This window comes from Chiloscyllium punctatum, chromosome 11 (assembly GCF_047496795.1).
Source record: "Chiloscyllium punctatum isolate Juve2018m chromosome 11, sChiPun1.3, whole genome shotgun sequence".
Classification (NCBI taxonomy): Eukaryota; Metazoa; Chordata; class Chondrichthyes; order Orectolobiformes; family Hemiscylliidae; genus Chiloscyllium; species Chiloscyllium punctatum.
This window is the reverse complement of record NC_092749.1, coordinates 25,850,001-25,873,256: the sequence shown is the minus strand read 5'-3', so window position 1 is coordinate 25,873,256 and position 23,256 is coordinate 25,850,001. Positions and strand designations below refer to the sequence as shown.

Genomic DNA, 23,256 nt, shown 5'->3' with positions numbered 1-23,256 from the left:
AGTCCCAGTGGGTCTCATGTCCATGTAGGATAGCAGTAGCCAGTCAGATGTGGTGTGCTAGGTCTGTTACATTTTCGCTGGGATCAGGGATGTAGGTACAGCAGTCCGCGCCAATGAAGGTGCACATGCCATCTTTTTTGGCCAGCAAGTAGTCCAGGGCCATTTTATTTTGTAGGGTGACAGTGCAAATGGCAGCAGCCTCTGCATTCAGCTGTGGCGTTTGCTATCTATTCTACTGAGATGGCCACCTAATATTCCTCCATGTCCTGGCACAGGGTTGCAAAAGTGTGCACAGGTAGGGAGAGCACCTCGTCTAGGGCAGTGAGGGCGCGCTTTCTGTGGGTAATAAGCTTCTGGAAAGGAGAGGACTGGGAGTGGTAAATGAATGGTATCATTCACCCGACGAAACAGCTCCCAGTCCGTGATAACAGCAGCCAGGGGTATGCCTTCTGGCTGCAGAAAAAATAAGTGCTGTTGTATGTTCTCAGGTGGTGGGTTTGGGTTCCTGTCCAGATGATATTGAAAGTGGAATTGTGGGCAAACAATTAAATTTAGGGTGCTGCCCTCTGCTGCGGGGGTCAGGAACAGTGAGCTAGCGCACCGGCTGCGGCCAGCATCCCATCCGGGCGGCTGGCTTCTCATCAGGCTGATGGTTCCTATGGGTGTCCCCTGTCCAGTGGTGTCAATGATTGTCAAGGCTGGGGGTTCATGTGAAAGGATCTAGGCTGGGTAGAACCATCCTGTGAGTTTGTCTAGGTGGTACCCTGCAGATTTCCAGTGGTCTGGGCTATTAGTTCTGTCAATAGCCAGTCTGGTTGGCAGGCTGAGCGTTGTGACCTCAGCGGACTTGTCTGGTTCCAGCCACCATTCTACCATTTCTGCAGTGTTAAAAGAGACTGCAGCTAGGGGAATGCTCATGTCTGAATGGGCAGGAATGCAGGCACAGACCCACCAGCTGGTCTGGTTCACCCTCTGGGCATACCCGTGGGTCATGTTAAGGAAAGTGTTTGCCTGCAGCTCGTGGCTGATTAAGTGCCCCGCTCTGTGTCCCTTGTTACCCATCTGCGGTGACGTGCAGGTCAGACCGAAGGTGACAATCTTGATGGCTGTGCCGAGCAGCTGGATCCCTCTGCAATCTCTGGAGGTGTTACCTGTCTTGCTTGATCATCCTTCTGTGGAGATGGAGCCATCTTGTGCTGGGTCATGTGCGTCCATTTTATTCTCCCTTGGAGCTTGACAGCTGTCCTGGTCATGAGCAAGACTGGGTCTGGTCCTTTCCACCTCTGGGAGAGACAATCTTTTGGCAGTGACTGTGTCATTACATAGTCCCCAGGTTTAAATGGGTAAAGTGGTTCCTGCTATGGTTTAAAATGATTCTTCTACTAAAGGCTTGAATGTAATCTTAAGAGAGCCTCCTGTGTTTGGAGCAGTGCTGTGTCAGTGGCTAGTTGTGGGGGTCTGTTGGCTGTGGACATGGGTCATTCTATTAGCCCCTCAAAGGGCGTAAGTCCCATCGTTCGGTTTCCCTGTCCTCTTTGTGTACAGCGCCATTGGCAGGGCGTCTGGCCAAGTTAGTCCTGTGTCCTGAGTGATGTCGGGGAGGGTAGTTTTGAGAGTGCCGTTCATTCTTTCCACCATTCCTGATGACTGCGGCTGATATGGGATGTGGTGTGTCCAGGGTATCCCTAGGGCTTCACTGACCGTAATAATGAGCTTGTCAGTGTAATGCGTGCCCCTGTCTGTTTCTGTGTTCCCCGGGACCCCAAATCTTGGAACAACATCCCGCAGGAAACACTTCACCAATGTCCAGTCGTCGTCTTTTTTTTGTGGGGAATGCCTCTACTCATTTTGAAAATATGTCTACAATAACTCTTGATGTATTTGTATCTCTGTTTCAAAGGCATGTGGGCAAAATCAATCTAGAGGTGGGTGAAGGGCCCCTCTGGAACTGGTAAGTGGTCATATTTGGCCACAGGCTTCCCTGCATTGTTCTGTAGACCGATGAGGCACTGTGATAGCAGGGCTTGGGCATCTGCAGCAAATCCAGGTGTGTACCAGGAATGGCTGACAGCATGTATCGTGGCTCCCTTGCCTGTGTGTCCGATTCCGTGTGCCACTAGGGCCAGTAAGTGCAGGTGGGCTTTTGGGCAGATGATCCATCAGGGTGTATAAGTACCTGTCGGGAGGGTGACTTGCGCCCGCATTGGGGCCTTACAGCTGCCCTCTCTTCTGGTGGGGCAGCATGCTCAGCCTCTCAGACTGCATCGAGTCGGTCAGGGGACTCCGGAGGTTTTGCCACCCTGGGGGTGCAGGACATAAGCGATGAAAGTAATGCGGCTTCCTGGGCGGCTGCATCAGCTGAGGCACTTCCTGGCGTGACGGGATCAGTGGCAGAGGACATTTTATAATCACTACAGCAGAGGGTAGCAGGACTGCTTCTAGGAGGCTGGCGATAAGTGTAGCACGTTCGAGTGGTCTCCCTGCTGACGTGATGAACCCTGTCTGCTCCCATATTGTGCCAAAATCATGAATGACTCCAAAGGCATATCTGGATCTGTGTAGATGTTGGCTGTGCTACTCTTTGCCAGGATGCAGGCTCAGGTGAGAGCGAAGAGCTCTGCAGCTGGTGTGGACGTCTCATCTGTAACGCAGCTGAGTCGAGGGAGGTGAAAGGAGTGCAGGTGGCATAACCTGCAAATGTGTGTTGGTCTGATGGCGGGAAGGAAGAGCTGTTGGTGAAAAGAATCAGGTCAGGGTTTGTAGTGCTGTCTCGGACAGGTCAGGAAGTGGTGTAGCAACCTGCTGAACCAGGTCTAAACCACCATGGTCGTCTGCAGCATCATGCTGGGTGAGCGGGAGTAGGGTGGCGGGGTTCAAGGCTGGTTTCACTTAGATAGCAAAGTGACCTCGTAGCCAGATTTTAGAGTTGCAGTACAATGTTAGGTTGCTGCTGAATTGAGCAGCAGGGAGACCAAATATGGGTCCAAAACAGTACATGGATGATCTAGCAAAATGGGGGTGGCCTTTTCCACTGTTACTGTGGCTGCTGCCACCGCACGCAAACATGCAGCAATTCCCCTCACAACAGGTGGGAAATGTACAGAATAAAAGGCAACAAATCCTCATGAAGCTGCGTTAAAATGCCGGACGCAAACCCTTCTGACTTGATTACATAAAGATAGAAGGGTTGTGAGTAATTTGGTACTGCCAGAGCAGGTGTGGAGATTAATTGTTGTTTCAGTTCAGTGAATATTGTTCCATTTCGGCCATCCACTTCACTTTGGCTGGCTGTTTAGGGGTGCATCAATGGCACGATGACCAGGGATCCAGTGCCTGCAGTAGTTTATCGTCAGCAGAAAAGTTTGTGGCAAGTGGGAGAAGTTGGGTAATGGCTGCTACCTGCTCCTTGGACAGTGCTCTGAGGCCATGTGAAAGGTCGTACCTCAGGTATTGGACATTTTGCTAGCGGAGCTGCATTTTCTCGATAGACACCCTGTGTCCATCCTGTGCCAGATAGCAGTGCAAGCTCACCATATCCTTCATGCATGCAGCAGAGAAGGTGGAAGCTAATAACAGATCATCTGCATACTGAAGGAGGGTGCTGTGGCATGGCAGGTGGAGGATGGACAGGATGGGGTGTACTGCAGCAGCATAAACTGTGGGACTGTCCATATACCCATGGGGAAGCCAGGTCCATGTTTATTGACAGCCGCCTTACGTAAAAGCAAAAAGGTAATGACTTTCAGGGGAGAAAGGCTGACCATTGGTCGATTAAGGAGAAGCAGTGGCAGAGGCAGAGATACTGGTCAGGATAGCATTTGTGTCTGGAACTACTGGGGAACAGGAAACAACAATGGCATTAACAGCCTTAAGATCTTGCACAAAGTGGCATTTTCCTGATCTGGGCTTTGGTATAGGTAAAATGGGCTTGTGCACGGACTTGTTGTGGGCACTAGGATTCTCTGTTGCAGAAGTGATCCCCTCTACTGCTGCGGGTGATAATTGGTATTGTCGTATTGATGTTAGGGTGGCTCCTTGTCTGAATGTAACTGTATGGCGGGGGGGGGGGAGACAATACCTGGCCTGCGTGGTTTGAGTGCTGTGTCCACAGTGAGTTTGTGAGATCAGCTAATAAGAGGGGGCTCTTGTAGGAGGGGTCAGTGCCTGGACTCTGTTTTGTAAAAGTAGTTTGTCGTAATGCAGGAGCACAGCGTACGCAGCAGAGGGTCTGCGTCTTACCCAAGGGGTGTAAAATGTAGTGGTGGTTGCGCAAGCCACACTATTATGGTTCCTAGATCTTTGGTGAGCCACAGGCTCATAATAACAGGAATGTGCGGAACTGCCAGTGGGTTGTTGAGGCCAGCGCAGCCTGCTCTGGACTGAGCTGCATACACATTGACTGACCCCTTTTCCCGTAACCAAGAACTCAACTAGGGCTGACGCAGGAGGGAGGCTCTGCAGGCAGTTTCAATACGCTTCTCCCATTCCCCATCCAAAAATTCCAAGAAGAATGTTGAGATTGAGGGACGGCTCAATGTCGATGCCAGTTCCTGCGGGCCAGAAGCTGCACAGTGAAATTAACAAAGCTGCCTGTCAGTGTCACCCACTGGAGGAAGGATAATGTGGGGGATGAAGGGGTGGTTGATAGAGGAGAGGGTCAAGAAGGACCCAGGTAGATTCTGGCGGGCACAACCAGGCGTAGCAAATGTTTGCCTGGTCAGAGGGCTCAGGGCTGCGGGAGATTGCTGCCCCTAGCATAGAATAGTTTGCTTCCGGGATCTCAAGCGTGAATCCTTCAGGGGAGCAGTGCATGCTGGCATTTAACTTGCACAGTGTCTGGCAACCTCCAGGAAGGCTACTGGGCAGGAGGCAGAGATAATGGCAACATCTAGGACTGTGGCAGGTCCTATGTTGAACTGCACGAAATGGGAAAGTAGTTCCACAATGGGTACTCCTAAAATCCCCACAGTTCAGACAGTTTTCAAGCTCGGTAAATTCTGCTGAAGGAGGTGCAGACGAATGGATGGCCCCGGAATCCACTTCCGAAAGAAATGAGCCGTCCCTCAATCTCAACGTCCATCTTGGAATTTTTGGATGGGGAATGGGAGAAGCGTATTGAAACTGCCTGCAGAGCCTCCCTCCTGCGTCAGCCCCAGTTGAGTTCTTGGTTACGGGAAAAGGGGTCAGTCAATGTGTATGCAGCCTGTTGAGGCTGCATTGGGCGTGGGGGTTGGAGGTGGGCAATGATCTGTTGTGGTGCCCGGGTGGCTGGGGAGGTGTGAGGATGTCTGGGCAACCGTGCCTAGCTCCTGACCTACACTCCCTCGCCCAATATCCCATTCTCCCACAGTTCCAACCGTGCTCCTGAGGGTCTGAAATCTGAATGCAGGTTGGAGTAACTAGTTGTAGTCAGGAACAACCATTTAATTCGTGCTCTTACTAACGTAGACCGCAATAAATTGGCTTCTTAATGCAAATAATATTACAAAATAGCTCCTAGGCTGCAAATTGACAATTCTGCCTAAAGCTGCATGAAATGACTTTTAACCCTGCTAAAAGCTGAACTAACCACAGTCTGTCTCAACAAAGATTAGCAGACAATGTTTCCTTTACAGCATAGAAATAATTAAACTAGATAAGACATTACGAGCCATCCTTACTGACTGTGCAGGTGCAGAGACTACGTTCGTGAGATAGGAGTACTTGAACGTTGGAAAGCAAGGTTGGTTCCCAGGAAATATCATTGGGCTAAGTTGTTGTTGATTAAGTCATTTCATTAAAATTGATTGGTAATTGTCTGAATGTGCTCTGTGATTATGCCCTGTACTTCTCTCAAAACAGTATAAAAATGTCTTTGTCTTAAGCCATGTGCGCAATTTCTCCGAGGAACATGGAAGTGTTTAACCTCTGCATTACTGGGCAACTGTGCCCGTCCGAGATTGAATGATGTGTGAAATCTTACAAAACCAGACTGAATTGCTAGTGTTTATTGACCGATCGCGGAACAGAGACCGCCCCCGGGGGTCCAGGTCTTCACCCCCTTGGGCGTCCCCAGGCTGTTGCAAATGGCCTACTGCTGTCTGTCCGGTGGTCCGGTTGGGCAGTCTGAGGGGATGCTTCTTTCTGGCTGGGAGTAGGAAACAACTCATTTCTGTCCGGGTTTCTCAATGTTGTTAATGTGTCCCCTCATTCTGCTGTTTGCCAGGTCAAGTTGTGAGGTTTATATATTTGGGCATGGGGTAATTATGATGTTTTTGGCAGTGTTAAATCGGGCTACTCCATGTCCTGCTGCGAGCCCTTTCTGGGCTGGGTGGCACTGAATGCAGCCACCTCATCTAGCAGTGGGTCTAATTCCGGAGGTGATAGGGGCAGCTTGGGATACTGCAGGGCATAAGGCAGCGAGGCTGCGACTGGGGGTTGTTGGGGTCAGTTTTTGGGGGGGGGGGGGGGGATGCTCAGCGATGATCTTTCCCAGACACTGCAGCATGTAGGCAGTGCCCCAGAAAGGGTCGCCATTCCCTCCCCTAATGGCTGCCGTACAATACTTAATCTTTTCAAATTTAAAGGACCTCCCATATGGGAGAAAGTGAGGACTGCAGATGCTGGAGATCAGAGCTGAAAATGTGTTGCTGGAAAAGCGCAGCAGGTCAGGCAGTATCTAAGGAGCAGGAGAATCGACGTTTCGGGCATGAGCCCTTCTTCAGCCACACTTTCCTCATTCCTGAAGAAGGGCTCATGCCCGAAACGTCGATTCTCCTGCTCCTTGGATGCTGCCTGATCTGCGACCTCCCATATGGCCAGTTTCCGTGAGACCAGATGTACAGGTCTCCAGTAAAGGGAATGACACAGCGGCTGTCCTCTGTTTCCTTGAGCACTGTGCCTACCAGGCACCCAGGTGTTACAAGACAATTTCCTACCTTGGTCCTGAAGGTAACGTATTTACCATGCCTCCTAAGCATTATCATGTCCAGGATTGGTGGCTGTGCACCATTGTCCCCACCCGGTTGGTGCAGAAACGTGCCCGTGGGTGATAGCTCCTGGCATACTGTGAAACGGCTTCGGAGTTGAGCTTGCAGGCTGTGAACATAATTTTCGAGGAATTCAGCAAATGTACCTACCTGCAGCCAGCACAGCTGTCAGTCACCGCCTGTTAAATAAACAATTGAGCGCAGGACAAGTTAATCGCCGACCGCAATGTAACCTCTTAGCCGTGCTATCTCACAGTCTACGAGCACAAGCCAGAGGCTATCAAATTGACCAGAGGAATGCTCATATAAGTACTGTGGATGCAAGAGCAGGTCGATGGTGGGAATTCTGCAGTGAGTAACTCTATCTGACTCCTTGAAGGTTATTTAGAAGGTACAAGGAAGGTGTGTGATGGGATACTCTCCATTTGTCAACAAAAATGAAAATACTCAGATTTATCTACGGTAAACAGCCCAGTTGACATGTACTGCATTCACCATCTTATCCATTGACGACTTCCACCAGCGCACAGTTTGGTAGAGCTTTCCAAATCTGTCCATCTCTTCTACCTACAAAAGTTGAGGTTGAAGCCATATTGAAGCACAACTGTCTACAATTACCTTTTTGAAGTTGTCCATAATCCTGTGTCACCATTCCTCAGTGTCTCTGGGCCAATAACCTAGAATTGCCTTCCTAATGCCATTGTGCATGTTTTACGCTGAATGGACTGCAATAATTCGAGGCATGGCTAGCTATTACCTTCACAAGGGCAATTGGGGATGGGCAGCAAACCTTGCCAATGGTCTTCCTTTCCCATGAATTAAGACAGAGGGTATGAGATTGCATTATTGAGCTAGGAATTGCAACAACTTTGATCCATTAATCAGTTTTTACCAGCAAATGTTTGATAATGAAAGACTTTATGATGCTAAACACTACCTAACCCAAAGAATATTTGTGTAGTAGCTGAGTTCACATGCCAGAATCAAAATTAACCTTTTAGTTATTCTGCTCTCCGACTGAACATTATATATTTATCCCACTTTCTTTCTTGCAGCCTGTCCTTCTTCTGTATCGGTTGAGATCAGTGCCGATGGAGTGAACATGTTGCCCCTTTCTACCCCAGTTATTACTAGTGGATTAACTTATATTAAAATACAGCTGGTCAAAGCTGAAGTTGCATCAGCTGTCTGCCTGCGGCTACACCGCCCACGGGATGCCAGCACTTTGGGTCTATCGCAGATCAAACTACTGGGTCTTACAGCCTTTGGGAGTACTTCATCTGCAACAGTGAATAACCCTTTCCTTCCCTCAGAGGATCAAGTTTCTAAAACCAGGTAAAATGCTGGAACTGTGCTAATAGTAACTATTTGAAGAAAGTTCAAGAAATATTCTAAAGGTGTTATTTTATATTCAGCGATTCTGAGAAGATCTTGTCCAGAATTTAGAAGGATGCAAAGTTAGAGAGAGGGTTATTGGGATATGGGTAGCCAGAGGTGGCAGTCTGTAATCCAGGCAATGCAAGTGAAGAATGCCATGTGAGATGGCAAAGTTACAGTGGTGTCTGTAAATACGAGAGCCTGCATGGAGAGTAGGGTTGTAAGTGTGAGAAAAGTAGTTAAGGTGAGTTGAGCCGATGATTGATACCACTAGGGGTATGAAGTTGGTTAGTTTGGGTTTGAGGGAACACTTACAGAATCGTACAGTCTAGAAGAAGCCCTTTGGATTATCGAGTCAAGACCAGCAAAAGCATACAGCTACATTAGTCACAGTTCCCAACTAAGCTTTGAATGTTATGGCACTTCAAGTGCTTTATAAAGTACTTTGTAAAGGTTGTGAGGTTTCCTGCCTCAACTACCCTCCCAGACGGTGCATTTCAGACTCCCACCATTCTCTGGATGAAAAATCTCCTCAAATCCCCTCTGACTTTAAAATTATACTCCCTTGATCCTTTGACGAAGGAGAATAGTTGCCGTCTATTCACCCTGTCCTTATCCCTCAAGAGATAAAGCATATGACAAGATTTTGCTTGACTTTTGCTGTAACCAGCACATGGAAACGGATGTGAACTATAAGTTACTTAATAGATAACAGTTACTTTAGACTACACATTTTGCATCTGCTGACACCAGCAATCCTATGAAGAATATTCATTCTACATGCTTATCATTGATGTTTTTCAGATTTTTCATGTGGATATGCATGTACAATGTAAAGCTGATTTTAAAACAATTAAAAATCTACTTTGCTTAACCTTTTTTTCTGTTCAATAATATAAGCTTTCCCTTGATTGTTTTTCATTTTTAAGTTTTCATCACTCTATTTAAAGGCTTTTCAAATGTTTTGCTGCTACTGTGCATGCTCCTGGCTGTCAATAGTAAGTATGATCTTCTATATTGCATCACACTCTGAGCCAAGCAGCCTTGCAACTTCCAGCCCAAATTCCTCCTGACTTTCTAGTAGCAAAGCACCCTCAGCAGCTCCTTGTTCTTCAATATCCACAAGTTCCACCTCTTAGAACAGGGAACCAGCATTCTGTTTGGGCTAACGCAGCAAAGTTTGCTTTGTGTCCCTCTGCAGCATCTGCTTTGGAGAAGTTTGTGACGGTGTGAAAACTGTCATTTGATTTCCTTTGGTCTTGCCCTGGGCCTCTTTCTCCAGGGCAGTCAAATCTCAGAGACTTTTCCCCAGATTCTACCATAATTTCAGCATCCTCCCTCCCACCCCCATTTCAGGGCATTCCATTTTATCTTACAAGAGACAGTTTTAAACACAACCATAAGGTTTCATAATTGTAATGTCTCCCAATCAAGCTGTTAAATCTGCAGTTATTCTAGAGATTTGGCAAGGTTGAATATCTGATATCATGAGTGCTATTACCTGTTTATTATATATGCTTCAAACATAGTACAAAAAATAATACAAACATTTAGTACAATTCACTGTTTTATGTAGAACCTCTGAGCTATAGCTGAATATGAAAATTAGTAGCTAAAACATGTAAACAGGAAAAGTTCTAAGTCTGTTCCTTCTTGTACTCTGCTTATGTTGTTGATCTTGTTTAGTCAGCAGTAGTGATGCTGCATTTAGCTTCAAATCAAAAAAAGAGACTTGAGTTTCTATTTCAGTCTATATTTAATTGCTTATAAACCTGTGGATACATGTGGACATCAGCTAAGGAAAGCATCAGTTTCAACTGTGATGCTTATCCATGGATGAGTTACCGTCTTGAACTCAGTATTTGCCCTCCTGTTTGAATTGTTGCTACACGTGGAAATGAGGCCCATTCAAAGACTGCTGCTGAAACAGAGCACAGAAAATTGATACAGATGAGAAATAAGTTTTATCTTGTCCAGACCTAACTTTGGAATGTTAAGACCAAATTTACAAGTCAGCATGATTGTACGACAATGGTCTAAAAGTCCTCCTGTTCTGTATGTTTTAATGATTTATTTCTATTTTCAGTATTGGTTGGATGCGACTTCTTCACCACTGTTTGACCCATATCAGTGAACTTGAAGCAATGATGGCCAGTGCAGCAGCTCCTACTGCTAACCTGTTGCAGACCTGTGCTGCACTGCTAATGTCGCCATATTGTGGTATGCATTCACCAAATATTGAAGCTGTGTTGGTTAAGATTGGACTGCAGTCAACCAGAATTGGCTTAAAACTGATTGATATTCTCTTAAGGAATTGTGCTGCTTCAGGCACTGATCCAACAGGTAAGGAACATTTTAATCCTAGCTGTTTAAAATGTAGGGGTAAGCAGGTTTTTGATCTCCTTCACTCATCCAGTTATGATACGTTAAATGATGGAGGATGATAACTGTTAACAGATGAGCAGATGGCATTATGCCAGCTGGATGTCTCCCTTCTTAGCTTAACTGCTGTAAGAACCAACCTAGAATGGTTTTACAGCCTGTTAGGAAGGTAACACACACAAATTTTTTTAGGTAAAATGGCTGGTTTCCTGTTCTTAATTTAGTTTGATGAGAAATTTAAAATGGTTACCATTGCTGTTAAAACTATAAATTAGACCATGGGTATGCACATTTTTCCTTTCTTCCTTCTCTCCCAATAGCTCCTTTCCCCGACCCACCTGTGAACCCTCCCAAAGGTGACTCTGATCATTGTGATATCTTTTTTGATTGTCTAGATTTAAATAGCCCTTTGCTTTTCGGGCGACTGAATGGTCTATCTTCAGATTCAACTATCGATATCCTTTATCAACTTGGAACAACTCAGGATCCTGGTACTAAAGACAGGTGATGTATCAGTGTTATACAGATAAGATCTGTTTTTGATTTTCTGCAGATAAATTACTTTTTGGGAATTTTAATATATAATGGTCTAAGCCATGCCTTTTTACAACAGGCAAAATGTGTTAAGGATAATTTATCTCGCCAAAATGGCCATGCAGTGGATGTGTCTTTTTACTACCACTTTACTGCTATGTAAACACTCCACAGCAGATTTTCCAGGTGAGATTTTATAGTGCCTGTTTGTAAAATAACATAATGACCTATCCTGTGTTTTCTGACAGTTTCTAATAATGTAGTTTACTATCTTCATGACATCACCAGGGCTCAGTGCTCACTGTTGAATCAGCAACTTTATGCAAAGTTATGCATGAAGTCATGCAAAAACGAAGTTTTTAAAAGTTGTTCGAAAAATATTGGAAAACGCAGCAGGATGGATTCTAATATGGACTGCATGTCTTTGTACTCTGTTTATGCCCGATCTCCAACCACCACCATTTACAAAGGGGCCTTTCATTTGACAGCTGGAACACCCACCTCTTTTAGAGCAATATGCCTTTTCATGCTGCAAATCAGGAATCTAATGTTATATAATAGGCCAGAGTGAATGTAATATGTCTGATTTTACAAGCAGCAAAGGCACCAAAAAGGTGGCTTCAAATTATTTATCCGAGAGGAACAATATTCTTCCTTTGGGATCTGAAGAGCCGTGTGGGCCATTCTTGTCTGGGCTCCACCTGTTTCTGTCAATGAAGTTGTTAAATGTTTGTATATTGAACTCTCATTCAGTCCTTGATTATAGTTGTTTGTGTGACTTATATTAACTAATTTAACCAGGAGATGTGGTTCACTGATCCTTCTGAACGCAACGATTGGGGACCCTGCTTGTTTTCTTTTCTCCCCCCCCCCCCCCCCCCCTCCTTCCTTTGTGTATGACTTTGTTGCCAATGATATCCTAATTGTACTGGTTAGTATCAGGTTTGAACTTCATTGGAATTCAGCAGTTAATACTGCATCTACCAACTGGACAATGAAGAATTTGTTGATGAGCTAATGTGTGGGTAGCATTTTGATGGTGGGCATTGTCATTGAGTACTATAGTTTCCAGCTATTAAGTAACGAGAATATTCTAACTTTTTTTGTTCATGGAGCTAACACACAGCCTTTCTATTTCAGGATTCAAGCTTTGCTGAAGTGGGTTTATGACTCTGCAGGAGTGGCTGCACTAAAGAGAAATGACCACATGGCCACTGTAAATTCCGAGAATGTAACTCGCGAGTATGGCCTCCTTATGCCATCACCATCTCACTTACATTGTGTAGCTGCTGTCCTGTGGCATAGCTATGAGCTACCTGTTGAGTATGATCTTCCAGGTTTATTAAACAGAGAACTGTTTGAGTAAGTACAGTGCTCACAAAATATTTTCATTGTTTCAAGATTAACTTTTCATTGCTTGCTTCAGACCTCTAATTTCTGTTTGCATGTTGGTTAATCTATATTAATTCATAGGTTACTCAATAAGCAGTTTAAAATGAGGAACCTTTGGAAATTTAGACCCCAAAATGCTGCTAATCTGTGCAAACTTCTGATAGATACAGTGGCCGTAAATTCAAGACTTGAAGTAGTCATCAACATTGTTGTCTACAAAAAGCATTGCTATTTTGTTTTCTCTCGACCATTTTCTAGTTAAGATTGTGGCTAGGCAGACTGTGTACACATCGTCCTGTAACCTTGACAAACTTCTGTCTAACAACAAGGTGAATGTCAGGAAATTCCTGATCAGAGAGGAATAGTCGGTCTTGAATATAATAAGTGACCCAGCTTCCAATGGCTATTTGGATAGAATATTTCGAAATTCTGCAAGAAGAAATTTCTCCTCCTCTTCATCCTAAATGGGAAACCCCTTAGTTTGAGACTTCAATGTCAATTGAAGCTCCGTTAGTAGCACCCTCATCTCTGAGTAACAAGGTTTTGGATTCAATCACCATTGCACAAAACACAAAGTTATCTGCTCAGATAACTTTGTTGCCAATGCTTTTGTTATTGCTTTTGGATGCTAATTGGCTGCAGTTTCCTGCATTACAACAGTTACCATCATTCAAAAAGTACTTCATTTGCCAGGAAGCAGTTTGAAATGTCAGGTGTTATGAAAAGTGTCATATAAATGTAGGTCTTTCAATCTGTTCACTCGTCTTAGACTCCAGCACTAGCAGAAACGCCCTTTCAGCTCCCCTCTCTTTTAATAACAGCATCTCCCCTTCAAAATAACATAAGCCCAACTTGTTCATCTTTTCCTCATCAGACAATTCATTCACCCAGGACTCAGTTGAATGAACCTTCTCTGAATTGCCTCCAATGAATGTATGTAACCCTCCTTACGTAAGGAGAAGGTGTAATCTAACTAATCTCTTGTCCACTTGGCAGCAGAGCTTTTCAGCATTTTGTTCCATTGTCCTTGCAATAAGTGGCAAGATTCCATTTGGCTTCCTAATTATTTACTATACTGCATGCTAACTATGTGGGCACCCAGATCTGTCTTTACCATAACACTTGGCAGTCAGTTGTGGTTTAAGTAATCTGCTTTTCCATTCCTCCAATCAAAATGAACAAAGTTGCATTTTCACCTTTTATTTATCTGCTTCCAAACATGTCTTTGGAACATTTCACTGGCATTAGGGGTTTGCATTGATTGGGGAAGATGGGATGGAATCCTGTCAAATTAAGATATCTTCCTTTGAAGATTTTTGCAATGCTGTAATACATTAGACAGCCTTTTACTGAGATTATCCAGTTTCTTGAACGCTATCGTATTGTTCAATGTATAGCTATGTTTCTGCATTTTGCTATCTTGCTATCTTTTGAAACTTCCAAGACCCCAAGGGTCATTGTAGAGGGGATGCTTTCTCATGGGAAAATCTAGAGCTAGAGGGTCACTGTTTAAAAATCAGAGATCATCTATTTGAAGCACAGATTAAGTAAAATGTTCTCTCTGGTCATGTGTTTCTTATCTTTTCAGGTTGCTGTTTAACTGGTCCATGTCACTTCCTTGCAACATGGTTCTGAAGAAAGCTGTAGACAGTTTGCTGTGTTCCATGTGTCACATTCATCCCAGCTACTTTTCTTTGCTAATGGGTTGGATGGGCATCACTCTACCTTCTCTACAAATGCAACACAGACTATCAATGACAGATGACAGCAAGAAAGAGGACATGGATTCTGGCTTAACGGATGACTCCAAAAATGCACAAGCACCTATTGTGCTCAATGAATCTCACCTTGCTACTCTTGCTGCAGCAACCCAATCTCCAGAAGCTATCAAGCAGCTCCTAGAGTCCAGCCTACCTTCAATGCTTGTGAAGAGCCTAATCAGTTTTTGCTTCAATCATATTTCCAGTTTGGACTGTGCAGTGCCTTATGCAGAGGTTGCAACAGACAGAAACAAATGGCATCATTCCCAACAGCGTGTACTCAGCAAGGTCCCCCTCACAGCAGATCTGGTGGCTCCTGTTCTGCGGTTTCTAACTGAAGTAGGTAGCAGCCACACTATGAAGGATTGGTTAGGGGGATCTGAAGTAAACCCCCTGTGGACTGCTCTGTTGTTCTTGCTGTGCCATTCCAGTAGTATCAGTTCTGGACACCACCACCACAATGGGTCCCAGCACATTGGATCAAGATACCTTCCTTCTGCTTCTTCACCTGCAGGAGTAGGACTGACCACTCAACAGAGAACAGCAATTGAAAATTCCACCGTGGCATTCTTCTTGCAGTGCATTTCTTGTCATCCAAATAATCAAAAATTAATGGCTCAGGTAATAACAACGAACTATTCTGTAAACCTCACTTCATTGTTTCTGATTGAGTGCCTGTATCCAATGACTGAATTAGGGTTGTATATAGACTAATGTTTTAACCTAAGTCATTGCGAAAATATGCATAAATGTAATTAGTTGCGTACTTAGTCATTTTTTTCCTCCAAAGAAGAACTTATTTTTCTCCTTTCTTGCCTTGGATATGTTGATGCACACTAGTGACAAATTCTGGCATCTCTGCAACTTGAATCATAATTCCATCTTTTAAAATGTATGGGATGGTTCAAAGTAAGCTCCATCCTCGATTTACTTGTTGTCCATGCATGTATTTTCCAGCAAGGGATGCTGGATGGAATTTTCAACAGTGCATGTGAGAATTAAGGTGAACGGAAGTATTTAGGCTTGTCTGTCTCCGTGAAGTGTCCAACTGCATATGCTGTACTTTCCTTCTAAGCTACTGAAGAAGCCCTTCGACTGTCGACCTTTGTTTAGTTTTATGAGCTCTGCTCACTCATCCTGAGTAGAACTGTAAACCATGGTGTAGTTATTGAAAAGCATTGAATTTCTAATAAGATTACTTTTATTTATTTTATTATTTATAACACACAGCTTGCTTTAAAGAAACAAGTTAGAAATAATGGGATTTTAGTATTTTGCTGAGTTGAGTTGAAGTAGTTGGTAAAAACATTGTCAGATTCTTATTAAACAATAAATAACAAGTGACATTTATTTTAAAATTTAAATACTTTCAGGTTCTCTGTGAATTATTTCAATCAACACCTCAGCGACCAAATGTCCCAACATCTGGAAATATTTCTGGCTTTATTAGGAGGCTTTTTCTGCAGCTAATGCTTGAAGATGAGAAAGTGACTGTGTTTCTTCATTCTCCTTGCCCAGTAAGTACTGATTGATGTTGTGAACAGAGTTAAAGATGTCTTGAGTTCAGTTTGGAACAAAGGATCAAAGTGATAATTTCTTAATATTACCTTGTGTTCAAATGTATACTTTACACTTTATGAAATGGAAATATTATTTTGAATGAGAAGAGGAGGCCTGAGCCCATTATGTGGCAGTAACTAGCAATTGCAGTGCCCCATGTACATATGAATATATCGCAAAAGATATTCCGTGCAAACTTACATCTTAATCCATTGAGTGTGGCTGTCATGACGTTAGTATGATATATCAAGTGACACTTTTTAAAACTGGTCATAAACCTGTGTTTGTAATGTGCACTATAGCTTCAGTATTCTTTTGCTGAATTTGGAAAGTGAATGAAACGCAGTTACAAGTCGTCTTGTTTTATTTTCCACAAAGGGATATGGGCTGGTTTGAGGATATATCCAAACAGAAGTGATTTGTTTTTGATTTTTAAGAAAGGATTTTAATTCTTTCCAGAATTGTTTGGATTGTCTTTTATAATTTACATTGTAGTATTCACAAGTACAGTTTAAAACTAGACTACTCCATTTAGTTTAGATATTGGTTTTCTATTTACTATATGACCTCCATGGTTCTAAAATTGCATGCTTTATGTGCAGAAATAGAGCTAATAAGAAATCTTAGGGTAACTTATACATGAGAGAAATCCGAGTACAATGTATCTAATCAACTAGAAATTGCTGTCTGTGGACTTCATAGTATTCAATAAAGCATCTTGGAATCCACGCAATGTGTGCCATGAATTAGTGTTTTTAATTATTAGAAAGGCAAGATTTAAAAAATTTCTTCATGGAACATGAACATTATTGGCTCGACCAGTTTTTATTGACTATGCCGTTAACTGCATTGACGGTGAGCTGCCTTCTTTGTCATTGGGGTGTAAGGACATCTGTATCAGTTCCAAGTCAGGATGTGTGTAGCTTGGAGGGAAACTTGGAGGTAATTGTGTCATTTGCTGCCCTTGTAGGAGAGGTCATGGGGATGAAGGTTTTTCAGATATTCTGGATAATCTGTGGCTTACTGATTGTAATGAAAAAATGAATTGTGATCGTATAACGTGATTCTTAAAATGTAAATAAAAAATCTTGTGTAATAGAAGTAGAATTTGTTGTCTTCAGTCAGATTAAACCAGCAATCCACATTGCAGGTGAACATAATCTATTTTCTGGATTACAAAGTCAGGATGCATCCACTAGATGGCAGTTTTTAACTGTATCTGTTGAACTGACTAATATGAAATCTTTGAATGTGGTGATTTTAGAAACAAATGTACCAAGATTTCATATACAAACCTCAAATGAATAGCATCCATATGTAACATTTACTTATCCCTGCTGATAGTAAATATATATCCATAATCTGCCTCTTTGCATTAATAAGGTGCTATGTGGTTTACTCCTATTTCTCTCAATTCTGCAGCTTTGTGTCAAAACAGATATATCTGTTGGAAATGTACCTTCACATCTTTGAGCAAATTGTTAACAAAGAAAAATGCTCAGCAATTGTTGTTCACCCTATAGTTTTAAGTTTAAAAACTGTAAAACCCTTTTTACAATTTTGCATGCAAATATGAAATAAGTTCGTGAAGTTACGGCTTGTGTTGCAGGGCAGTAAAATCTACCTGTTTTAAAATGAAGTGTTGAGCTATAGTAGATAGCAACTGACTGACTGTCTCGAGCAGCATATAGAATGAGGGGGGCATTGATGTGAAATTAAATATGAGAATTAGAATAGAAACAGGAGAAACTTGTTTGCATGCTGTTCAGAGAATGTGGAGCTCACTTCCAGGTGTAGAGATCAGTGATTTGAGGCAACTGTACTTAATGTAAAGAAGGGGACTGTAAGGAAGATGATGATACCAAAATCATACTGAAGGAATAACTGAAAAGAACAAAGGGGATTAGGCTACTGTGCTTGAGCCTCTTCTGATCATGGATGATCTGAGGTAATGGCAGTACTGGTTTGCGAAAGAGGAGAAATTAAAAGGCTGGCTTTATTTAAAATTGACAAAAACCAGGACCAAATGGAATGCACCCAAGGATGTTGAGAAAAGTAAAGAATTGCAGATGCGCTGACCAAAAAATTACAATCGAAAGGGAGTGTATATTCAAAATTTGCAGATTACACAAATGTGTAAGAATGATTGAATTGTGTGCATGATAGTGGTAGACTTCAAGAAGGCATAGGTTGATGGAATGTACATAAGAGATTAAATTTAATGTATAAAATTTTGAAGTGGGGAGAATACGGATACACAGTATAAACCAACTGGTGCAACGGTCTGTTGCTGGGAGGGTTTATTTGTGCATAGATCATTAAAGATGACCAGGCTAGTTGCGAAAATGGTAAATGAAGGATAGGGGATCCATTGATTCTAAAACTATTAATGTTCTTCATCAGATTGGATAGATAGCTAAATAGTTTTAAAAACATAATGCCAGACATAATTAATTGAAATTACAGGATCATAAGTTACCTTTAAGACAGGAATCTGCATGCACCTAATTTTTTTCATTTTGTAAATATTATGTATATCAACATTTAAAGAGGCTCCACATCATCGTATAGGTTTTATTTGGTTAACAAAATGTAAATGCAGCATGCTTGTATGTGAATAAAGGGAATTTAGTACACAGAAGTGAAGTTGTACTAAACCTACATAAAATGTCGGTTAGGTTCCAACTAGAGTATTCGGTCCAGTTTTGGTCACCTCATGTTAGGAAAGATGTTAAAATCCTTGAGAGAATATTTGCCAGAATGATTCCAGGGCAAGGATTTTCTAGTTACAAGGTTAGTTTGGAAAGTCTGAGTTATTGTCCTTGGAGTAAAGGCAGTTGAGGAATAGAGTTGATGGAGGTGACGAGATTGGTTGGTACAAAAGCTAGGGGAATGCTGATATAAGATTTTGAATAAGAGATGCAGGGGAACATGAAGAAAACCATTTTAACACATGATTAGTAATGAGTTGGAACTACTACCCTTAATCATGAAGTGGAAACAATGGTTTTAAATGGTAATTATGTGGGCTCTTGAAATAAACTTGTACTGCCATAGTGGCTGAGTAGAGGACTGAGACTGGACTTTTCCGTAGAGAGCTGGCATGAACTCAATGAACTGAATAGTCTCCTGTGCTGTTAATAACTCTGACTCAGATGGATCAACATAATTGAAAATAACAGAATCTAAATTTGCTTGTATGGATGATAAGCACTGACCCAGACTAGTTTCCAGATTAAAATTTTGTATTTCCCTTCACAGCACAATCTTTCTATCCCAAATTTTAGGTTCTTTTCCTGAGGTTTCACACAAGATGCAATTCACATACCAACTTCTGCAAACAGTTTAAGTTTAGTAAAGCCTGTAGAAGCTAGGTGACCCCCTTTGACACTCTTCGCAGGCGTGCAAAGTTGAATCAAAATGAGGCCCTGAACAAAGAAAACACATCCCCTTTATACAGGTCAGTTGGTAATGCTCATAGATACTCTGGCCACTCCCCCCACAGTCACATACCACTCGAGGCAAACCCCCTGTCACTAACAGTCACATGTTATCCCAGGTAACATGGTAGGATGAGATCATCCTTGAAGATGATGCAAATGTAAATGCCCTAATCCTGAAGAATCGTTATGCAGATGATTTCCTGATTCAGTGATTCCATAAGACAATGTAGGCATGATGTGCCCTAACTTCAGGAGATGGCTAGAAAGCATTTCTGAGTGGAAGGGGCTGAATGACGGGTTAATTTGATAATAGCAGGATAGTAGCAGCAAATGATGTCTAATTGGAGTGGGGAGTCATTTGCATTCCAGCATGAATGTTGTCCCCACACAAAAACAGTGTAGTTTAACTCTTTAATATTACATTAATGTCCAGAGAGAGAGTGTACAATTTAATCTTTTAACATTACACTGTGCCCTTATTAATTTCTGCTTTGGGATTGAATCGTTGTTTATCAATTCATTTTTTTTCTCCTTCAGCTTTATAAAGGCAGAATTAACGCTACTAGCCATGTCATTCAACATCCCATGTATGGAGCCGGACATAAATATCGCACCCTTCATTTGCCAATTTCAACCACTTTGGCTGAAGTTTTGGATCGTGTATCAGGTAGAACTTTTAAGCTATATTTCATATCTGATTGGTTTCAACTTAAGCACTGTGACCTTGCCTTAGACAGTGCCTGAAGGATTGAATCAGCGCTTTTGATACGTATAATCTCTCAGAAACCCTTTCCATCAGAATTTTAATAAATTTTGTGTACATGTTACAGCAACTTTGACACACCATGATGGGAATTTGTGCATAATTATCTGTGGCATTTCAGGTCCTAAAATAGATGGAAAGTTCCAAGATTATTGCAAACATTTTTGTGAAATTAAAATAGAAGTATAAAGTTAAACTGGAATGATTTCCTCATGATGGGCCAACCTTGATATTCTTTGTACATAGTACCCAAAATTTAGGATTATCTCTGAAATATGCATGTGTGCTTGTGGTTCTTTGCTGAATTAAAAGTTGTTAAAGACTAAATATTTGAGTGGACTACATGCAATTCATTTGATTTTTAATGATGTGATAGGTGCATGGGTTAAGTGACATTACAATAATTTTCATTTAAGTATGTTCAACCTGGTTTTAAATGTTTTTCTTAAGAAAATAAAAGTTGCTGAACCTTTTGGTTGAAATGTTTAGCACAGAAGGAAGACTTTTTATTACTGTAAAGTCTTGCCTATTTTTCACATACAATACTCCATTCGTACCTAACTGATATTTTACGTTGTTCGTAGCAAAATCTCCCATCTGAGCTCTTACGTTCTATTCCTTGGCTAATGAAAGCAAGCATCTCATATGTAATCTTGTCCATCTGATCTACCTATCCAGCTACCTCCAAGGTTCCAGGACATGCACTCTAAGGCCCCTCCAGACTTCTCTGAATCTGCCCATTTATTATGTACCTCTTATCATGGTAGGCTTCCCCTAATGTATTACATTTCAGTTCTCTGAACTCCCATTTACCATTTGTCTGCCATCTGACCTGTTTTTGGTAACTTCCAACAATGTATAGTTTTCTTGTTTATCATCAACCAGTTGGTCAATTTTTGTATCTTCAAAATTATTAATTGTATAGCCTGCATCCAAATCCAAATTAATCCTAGAAAGTTTACAGTGTGGGAAGATGCCATTTGACCCATCGAGTCTGCATCGACCTGAAGAGCATCCCACCCAGACCCAGCCACCACCCCTCTCGATCCTTGTAATCTTACCATGGCAAATCCACCTAGCCTGCACATCCCTGAACACTGGAGGGCAATTCAGCATAGCCAGTCCATCCCACCTGCATGTCTTTGGACTGTGGGAGAAAACTGGATTACCCAGTGAAAACCCAAGCAGCTACAGGGAGAAGATGCAAACTTCAGACAGATAATCACCCAAGGCTGTGTCCCTGGGCGCTGAGGTAGCAGTGCTAACCACCAAGCCACTGTGCCATGATGTTAAATACCACAATATTATTTGAAAATATCTATTATTTAGTTACCAATTGAAAGCTTAAGAATAAAACACAATACTGAACACTGGAGCAACTCACCAAGGTCTGGCAGTGTCAATGGAGAGAGTAACAGTTAATGTTTCGAGTCCATTCTGACTGTACTTCAGAACTTGAGAAACCTTGTTTGTTTTAAATTTGAAGTGTTAGGTTAACACCTTTTAATGTTGTCTAATATTTCTTAAAATTATACTAGAGAATGGCAAAAGAATGAATCTCTAATTGGCATTTAATGGAAAATGATTTAAGGATATATTAATTCAATATTTTAATGGGTGCTGTAACTCACAATAAATATTATTTATAGCTTGTTAATATTTCTTTGACAAATTACCTTTTCTACAAGACGTTTAATAAAGTTATTTATCATTTCCTTCAAAACATGCTAGTAGCTTTGTTGAGGAATAAACTAATGCATAAACAGTTAGTATATGATGCATGGGTGTTTGTGACTCAACCAGGAAAGAAGGATGTTATCAATTTCAGTTGGTAGTAAACTGCTGTGCTTGCAGACAAGTATTAGGCATTGTTCAATAACTCAAGTCTGTTTGGCTATGAGGGGAAGCCATGCTTATGAGAAACTGAAAATGGCAGAATATTTTAAACTTGTGTTTAGCATGCTAACCATTAATATGGATGTATTTTCGCCCTGTGTACTTTTGCACATTAGATACACCAAGTATCACAGCGAAGTTAATCAGTGAACAAAAAGAAGAAAAGGAGAAAAAGAACCAAGAGGAAAAAGACAAGTTGAAGAGTGACAATGGCTTCCAAGACAACTACAGTGTTGTTGTTGCCTCAGGTAATGAATGTTTATGATACAACTGTTTAGTGTATGCTACTTCACTTTTTTTGGTAATTTAAACTCCCTTCAACTAATGTCAACCTCTCCACTTAATTATACAGTAAAAGATTTAGTTCCTTTCTGGTTGACTTCGGAATACAGAATATTTAAGTTAATTGCCAATGCACTGTGAAATAATTGTTTGTGCCAGAATAAATAGATTTTTTCTAACCTTTTTGTTCTAATAGCTTATTTAAAAACTGTCAAAAAAGAATACATCAGAGATACAATATTATAATTCATTTAAAACATAGTGGACAATGCTGCTTAAACATATGTTAATGTGGACTGATGTACAGTTTTGGTGTAGCTGCAATATACTGAGGCTCAAAGATCTCTGTTCTGTCATGGGAGGGGGGGCATTTTAAAGAGTAAAATTGCCAAAGTGATTAGTACAGTTATCCTGCAGTTAACTTTCTCTGGATTGATTATTGTATAATTAACAATGCCATGGATATTTGAGTTTCAGTTGCAATTAGACAACAAGAATGCTTATTGTGCAAAAGGAGGCTACTTGGCCCATCATGTCTGTACTGGCTGTCTGAACGAGCAACTCCCCTATTTCAGCTCTGCTCTTTCCCCATGGAATGGAAATAATTTTCTCTCAAAATAATTGCCAGTCTTGTTTTTGAAAGCAAGAATTGCAATTGCTTTGACTACACTCAGTCATGAATGCACTGCAGATTCTAACCACTTGGATTTTTTTTTAGGATTTTCTCACAATGCTGTTGCTTCTTTTGCCAGTTACTACAATGTTGAATGCCGTCTGGTGGTTTGTCCTTCTGTCATTGGTAACAATTTCTCCCTAACTACTCTGCCCAGACCCCATGTTTTGAACACCTCTATAAAATCGTTTAATTTCTCCTCCGAAGAAAATTCCTCAGCTTCTCC

The 23,256-nt window shown here is 41.9% G+C and overlaps 1 protein-coding gene across 5 annotated transcripts in view; it reads left to right on the top strand.

Annotated features, from left to right (window-relative positions):
• Positions 1-23,256, top strand: part of birc6 (baculoviral IAP repeat containing 6) — a 243,325-nt gene that overhangs the window by 134,763 nt on the left and 85,306 nt on the right. For all 5 annotated transcript variants that reach the window (XM_072580512.1, XM_072580515.1, XM_072580513.1 and 2 more), the window contains 8 exons: positions 8,024-8,303; positions 10,432-10,688; positions 11,123-11,231; positions 12,402-12,623; positions 14,242-15,034; positions 15,787-15,930; positions 19,954-20,083; positions 22,192-22,323. In XM_072580512.1, coding sequence (XP_072436613.1) covers positions 8,024-8,303; positions 10,432-10,688; positions 11,123-11,231; positions 12,402-12,623; positions 14,242-15,034; positions 15,787-15,930; positions 19,954-20,083; positions 22,192-22,323 — 2,067 coding nt within the window. The remainder of the gene's footprint in view (positions 1-8,023; positions 8,304-10,431; positions 10,689-11,122; positions 11,232-12,401; positions 12,624-14,241; positions 15,035-15,786; positions 15,931-19,953; positions 20,084-22,191; positions 22,324-23,256) is intronic.